The sequence below is a fragment of the Sebastes fasciatus genome, chromosome 11 (genome assembly GCF_043250625.1).
Source record: "Sebastes fasciatus isolate fSebFas1 chromosome 11, fSebFas1.pri, whole genome shotgun sequence".
Lineage (NCBI taxonomy): Eukaryota > Metazoa > Chordata > Actinopteri > Perciformes > Sebastidae > Sebastes > Sebastes fasciatus.
The window spans coordinates 16,613,175-16,620,558 of NC_133805.1; the positions used below are offsets into that span (position 1 = coordinate 16,613,175).

The 7,384-nt window shown below is 40.4% G+C and overlaps 1 protein-coding gene across 1 annotated transcript; it reads right to left on the reverse strand.

The window, feature by feature from the left end:
• Positions 1 to 666, reverse strand: LOC141776600 (RING finger protein 228-like). Its single transcript, XM_074650307.1, has one exon. It carries the CDS (start codon positions 664 to 666, stop codon positions 1 to 3), a length of 666 nt encoding a protein of 221 aa, XP_074506408.1.
• Between the last annotated feature and the right edge of the window lie 6,718 nt (positions 667 to 7,384).

Here is a 7,384-nt window from a genome sequence, read left to right on the forward strand (position 1 = left end):
TCACATAGAAGTGAGGGAACTGAAGTGGCTGGCTTCAGTTTCAGGTCTGTATTTCAACATGCACATTAACCAAGTGAGAATGAGCGAGAGCAGGGCGAGGACACTGGCGACAAACAGACAGACTGGTCCGACTGGCCACGTCGTGTGATTGAAGTTGTGCACAAAGATGAGGCCCAGAAACAAGAGCACCACCATGGAGAGGAAGGAGAAGATGGCGCACACGCAGCCGGTCATGAACGCAACTTGTTTGCAAGTCTGACAGCTGCTGTCGTTGCTCTCTCCGGAGGGAGCCGAAGAGGAAGAGACGGCTGGACCTGAATCTGTGTTTATGGATGAGTCCAGAGGCTTCTTTTTAAGCGGCAGCGACTCAGTCAGCTCGCTGTTGTCGGGCAGGTTGCGAACCCGGTACTCCGGCACCGGGGTTCGGTGGCGACACAGCGGGCAGCCGACTCTCCATCCTCGACCCTCCCGGAGGTGCAGCGCTTCGAGGCACTGCTGGCAGAAGGTGTGCGAGCAGGAGAGCACTTTGGGAAGGTGGAGGTCCAGGTCGAAGTAGTTGTAGCAGATTTTACACTCGTATTCGTCGCTGAGGAACGAGTCGGTGTCGTCAGGTGGAGCTGAAGAGCCACAGTCACCTCCTGCTGTGCTGAGCGCCTCCTCCGCCATGATCCGTCTAATTGGGCCACAGAAACAGCCTTATTATTCCACTATACAATGTATGTGACCAAGAGCATCACTATTTCCGGATGAGAAAAATGCCCGGATGGTAATAAAAACGTTGTAAAGTGAGAAAAAAAATATCTCCCGAGTCAGTCCTGTCAGCTGTCGTGGATCCATCCGGTTGTGCGATCACAGACTTGTTGCGTAACCGGCCCAAGACTGGGGACAGCCTTCATCACGATCTTATTACCTAAACTATAAAAAAAAAACAGTTTACCGCAAAAAACACCCTCAAATTGCTCAAATTGATTTTCCAATCCGGTCTGTGTCACCTGGTTGATTTGTCACAAGTGTGGGTCATGTGTATGAGGTGGATTTAATGCCCCTATTTAACCGTATAATTAGAATTTAGCGCCTGCAGCGACAGTAAAGAGCACCGTGTGTTTTTTGTGTCCCTTTGCTTTTCAGCACCACATGCAGTGGACAGCTCCGATCAGCAGTGACACCCTCAGCTGCAGCTTAAATACCATCAGAGATAGAATTCTGTGTTTGATGTCTGTGATTCGTGCTTAACTTTAACATAGGCAGGACAGGTATTTGCAAATGGTCTTTGCCTTTCATGCCATGAGGCCTCATCTTCCACACACTTTAAAAGTCACTTCACTTCCCGTAGCTCAGTAACCTCAGTCTGCCAGTTAAAACGTGATTCCACATCTATAAAAGACTATCTGACCAGCACACACAGACTTATTTATGTTAAAATCGTATCGGCATTAACGGCAAGATTTAGGAGACCCTGTGTTTGCCCCTGTTGCCAACGAGCCATTGCTCAGATACTACTGACAAAACAGTTTAATGTCTAGAAATTTTTTGACAACATCGGCAGCATCCATACCATAAATAAACCACTATCACATTACATCTATAAATATGGCTTTGTGGGCAATAAAAATGCACTCAGGGGTGGAATGTAACTAATTTACTCAAGCACTGTACTTAAAGCTGCAGTGGGTAGAAATGGAGCAAATATGATTTAAAAAAGTTATTTTTATAAAACGATAACTACATCCTGGCAGTAGTGCAGGAGACAGGTAATCTGAAAACAAATCATGTGCCTCTGTGTCCTCCGGTGCCCCTAATGGCATCTGCAAGATTTAACAGACCGGAGGAAAACAACCAATCAGAGCCGAGCTGGAGCCTGCCGTCTCTGAGCAGCTGTCAATCACTCGGGAACTCCGATCAAGCGGTCAAACTAGGCAGCGCTGATCAAATATGAATCAATATTCTGTTAGTGTAATGCCTATTTCTCGCCTCAAATGTTCTCAGAATCATCTTGTAGTGTATTGTTTAGCTGTAAAATGAGAGGTTGTGACCCAGCCGCCATGTTGAGATCAGTTGAGGAAATACCAAGCACCGCCCACCAGCCGGAGCACACTGTCTCATTTTACAGTTAAACAGTACACCACAAGATGCCAAAAACATTCTGCCTACTGCAGGTTTAAGCACAATTTTGATTTACTTGTACTTCACTACTCCACTACATTTTGGAGGCAAATATTGTACTTTTTAAGTTACTTTTCAGTAACCTGAAAAAAATCATGTGCCTGTGTGTCCTCCGGTGCTCCTAACGGCATCTGTAAGATTTCACAGACCAGGAGGAAAACAAGCAGTCAGCGCTGATCGGAGTTCTGCTGTCCATCTGCGTTCTATGAGAGCCGGCTGTCAATTACTCGCAAACTCCAACCAAACGGTCAAACTAGATAGCGCTGATCAAATACTGTTGAGCTGTCAAATGAGAAAGTTTGTGAGGCGGCAGCCATTGTTGAATCTGTTGAAGGTGAGCCAAGTTCCGGTCACATGACCGGAGCAAAGCCAATAGGAACGCTCTCTCTCTGAAATGACCTGTGTTTGTTCAAAGTCTCCCTTCACGGGCTAGATTTTTTAAAGACTGAAAACAGAGCCATGAGGAGGTGCAGAAGTCTAGTTATCTCTCAGAATACTTGGATTATAATCTGCTCAACGGTTATTATGGAATTTTTGCCCAATGATGCCAAAAATATACTGCCTACTGCCACTTTAAGTAAAAGATCTGAATACTTCTTCCACAACTGAATGTATTCTGAAATATTCTTGTGAAAACAGAAATAATCTTAAAAATGGATTTCGCTGCTGGAAAGTCAATCTGTGGTCAAGTAGTGTGACACCTTCCCCTTGTCAGACATCCTCTTCTCTTCTCTTCTCTTCTCTTCACTGACTGAGAATTAAAACCTTGTCTGCTAACTAGTCTGTGTACAAAAGTCTGCTGTAATAGCATAACTATGTCACACATGGAAGCACAAAGAGAGATTTTCTCTGTCTTTAAAGAATTTCATTGAGTCAGATTAGATAAATATCCCTGTAAAATTTGAGGTTGGTGGGTTTCATGGTGTCAGACAGACTCTAGCTGCAGGATTTGTCCCAGTAAACTGAGCTAACAGGTGCCCTCCTGTGGCTGAATTTATGCATGCATGTTGGTACAGTGATAGTAGCATATTATGTCTAACTGGATTACAGTCACATACAATTACATGCAATTCATTTTAACAGTGTAGTAGAACACTAATGAGTTACAGTTATTAACCCAAACAGAGTAATCGGATTAAAGATGCTTTTGAAGGTACTTGTTAAATTAGGCCTCCTTTAAAAAGTGAAAAATGTTGGTAATACAAATTATCATATGTTAATTGTGGAATTAATGTTAAATCTCAAGTCAAATAATTCACAAGCAATCAAATGTAATAATAGTATGGAAATTCTGGATGCCATAGGATGGAAATGTTTGATCAAATAATAACTGAATATCTGAAAAGAGAAACATAGCCAAGATGCCAAGATTTTTAAACACGTTGACTAAAATGTTTTCAAATAAGCTCCAAAAATGTTTATGTAATAGCTGTTTAATACTATGAAAACAATTCAATCTGTCAAGAGATATTTGATATGTTTTATTATGTTTTCTAATATATATATATATATATTTATAAAAAGACAAAACTTAAAGACATCAAATGTTTGATCCTTGAAATTATGTACTTGACCTGGCAAATTGCAAACATTTTCAGCAATGGACCGGCTTGTGTCATATGTATTTTGTGACTTCAAAGTAAAAAACATTTTGCATAAAACACAGCCATTTCCACATCACTTATCATACAGTATTTTTCTCAGTTGCATACGTACTCTTATACTGTACATAATGTTGTACTGGATATGTCTCACATCTAGAATATATTATTGCGCTTTATCAGAGTGGGGGAAGTGTGAAATCCACTTCAAGGTGTTGTCATAGTGTATTTGTAGGAAAAATAAGAATCTCACAGGAGGTAACGCTGTATATATTCATCATGGGACCATATTCACTATTTTCAATCCCTACTTGCTTGACATTACATGCAATTCATTTTAACAGTGTATAGTAACTGTTATGAGTTACAGTTATTAACCAAAACAGAGTAATCAAATGTAATCAGGTATGGAAATCCAGGATACCATAGGATGGAAATGTTTGATCAAATAAAATAAAAAACATAGCCAAGATGCTAAGATTTTTTTAAAAACGTTGACTAAAATCTTTTCAAATAAGCTCTAAAAAGGTTTACTTAATAGATGTTTAATGCTATGCAAACAGTTCAATCTGTCAAGAGATATTTGACATGTTTTTTTATGCTATGTTTTCTAATATATATTAAAAAATAGACAAAACCTAAGGACATAAAATGTTTGGTCCTTTAAAATATATACTTGAAATGGCAAATTGCAAACATTTTCAGCAAAGGACTGGCTTGTGTCATACGTATTTTGTGATTTTCAAAGCAAAAATATTTTGCATATTATGGCCACGGTGTTGTTTTTCACGGTTGCAAACTTACTCTTTACATAATATTGTACTGGATATGTCTCACATCTAAAAGATATTATTGCGTTTTATCAGAATGCATCTTTGAGTAAGTGTGAAATCCACTTCAAGGTGTCACAACGTCAAATACGATGTCTTTCTTCCCCCTACACACACCCTCATGCTGAAGTAAAGGCGTAGTGTATTTGTAGGGCAGATAAGAATCTCCCAGGAGGTAACGCTGTGTATGTTCATCATGTGACCACAAACTATTAGCTCACCATTTTCAATCCTCACTTGCTTGAACTATTAAAGTACATGCCCCGAGGCTGTATGGTTAACAAATGCTCCGCTTCTCTTTTCCTTTTCTCTCTCTCACCTGGGTGCACCTTGTGGCTCTTTGTTATGATAACTGCACTCAGTTTGAGTTCCCACTGAAGTGTTGTGGGTCATATGTATTTGATAAGATCAAACACATGAGGGGAAAACTGTGCCTCTTTTTGGAAGTGCCTTGTAACAGTAACATCCCAAGGCTACTAATCACAGAGTGGATTTCCTTATTCTGGAGAAGCAACGTTTTCCCAGATGCTTATCTAAATGTCGGCCCGGCCATTCTTCTAATCTGTTTCTCCTATTTTCACACAATGTCCGCTCTGTAGTCTTTGTGATGCAAAGCTCTTTTGAATTGTCACCGAACTGCTGCAGGCTAATAAAGACAAAACATCAAACATATACTGATGATATATCACAAGCACTGAAACTAAAATCAGATGTAGACCAATTTATTTTTGATAACCGCACTTCCTGGTCACCTCTGTCTAGTGTTAACATAAAACACAGTGTGTTGTGTTAAGATTTAATACATAAAGAACTGCAGAAGTGATCTTGTATGGCGTTTAGACAAAAACAATAAATGGAAAACTTGATTTCAACGAATACAGTGAGACCGCAGCTTTATTTAGAAACTGTGTCTGCACAACATGTGGCCAAGAAATAGCACAGTGCACTATTTTCCAAATCTGTGTTTAATATTGCAAAGAAAGAATTGGCAGAAGTGATAGTCGTGTGTCAAAGCCTGGACTATAGTTAGATCTCTGTGGGCGACTGCAGTATAGAAACAGACATTATGGCACATTATTCAAAATTCCCTCACAGCAGTGGCACGATTCTCCCAAGACCAATAAAGGTTAAGCACACGCTGTTTTACAGTTGACTGTTATTTTAACATACTAAAACCTCTATAAAAACCCAATGAATAATGCAAATAAATGAAGGTATCTGTCATTCTTGCTTGTCACAGCGGTACTTTTCCTGCTGCAGTTACAGCGTGTCTTTTACAGTTAGGAATGCATGACAATCGAAGCTTCTTAGTATAGATGTTTACCCATGGTCACATAATCACTGTGATGATTTGATTGCCTACAAACGTCTATTTGATCTGATGGTGTGTTGTTAATCGTGAATACTGAGCAGTATTGTAAGAGTCGCTCTGGAGAGAATGGAGATTTTTACAGCGCTCTAAATAGGCCGCAGTCTGATGTTGGACCTTATCGCTATAGGGCCAAAGATCAAAACTGTCTATGGGTTATCAGGCTTTTAGACTTACTTTATCTTTAGTGGACGCACATAATTATTCAGTTTTTTCTTTATGTGTACGGTTTCAGAAATACAGCCTCAAAAGCCCCTGGCTTATTCTGTGCGTATGCCTGGTAAATTCAACACTATTTATTTTTTTTTCCGGGGCCATTTTGTTCTTTATTTTCGATGCATTTCGTCCACCACCACCACGCCGCATTTCTGACTCAGCTTACCCCACTAATTGATTTGACATGGTAGATCCAATATCCTTTTCATGATAGTCAAACTTTAGTATGATAACTTTCTTTCCCTCCCTCCCCATTCCTTCTTTTATGGACATATAATGTTTCCACATGTTCTGTGTGTCCACTGCACCATGCTTTTTTTTTCTACATGAAGTCTTACAGGGTGGAATAAGAAAATATATTGGGCCACAGGCTGTGGGATACTGCAATGTCTCCTGCTATAATGTTGGGTCGAATTATAGTAAAAACATGGATAAACAAATGTCATCATCAATGTGCCCCGTCCACATTCGGAGTCACTTTTTAGCAAAATCTGTCACAACAATAGCACCAAAACAGCTGGCTTTGCTTATTCATATCTATTATATTATATATATTTATGAGGTTCCATTCATCCTCTAAATGAGGTTATGACAATAATCTTTTCTTGATCATTGTTATGTTTAGACAATAAGGGCAGCAAGTGTTGACAAATCTGATGGTGATCAATTAATATCCCTGCCATAATGTCAGCTTTGATGATGCATGAGTTTGTCTTCAAGAGGTCAGGACCAACCAGTTCACTCCTGGTATGCAGGTTGAGGCCTCTGAACACAATCAGCCAGTAGCCTATATGGTCTTATTCCTGGGGGGATAGGGAACAAAATGTATCGGTCTATTAAACACGCCTAATTATCATAATTATCACAAGTCTACAAGCTTGAGAAAAGTCAAATGATCCCTCATGTGGTTGTCTATAATCGACCATTTGCACGGATGTGTTACACTGCCGTGTGGCTGAGCCACGGGGCCCAGCAGCACCTATTGTTATACATCCACACAACTGTTAGATGACCGTGCAGAGCTGTAGCGTGGGGTGTGGTCGTGGAACTCGTGGTAAAAACATAGATCCTCCTCTCCGCATCCATGCTATCTCTCTCTCTCTCTCTCTCTCTCTCTCTCTCTCTCTCTCTCTCTCTCTCTCTCTCTCTCTCTCTCTCTCTCTCTCTCTCTCTCTCTCTCTCTCTCTCCTGACCTCCATTGTGTG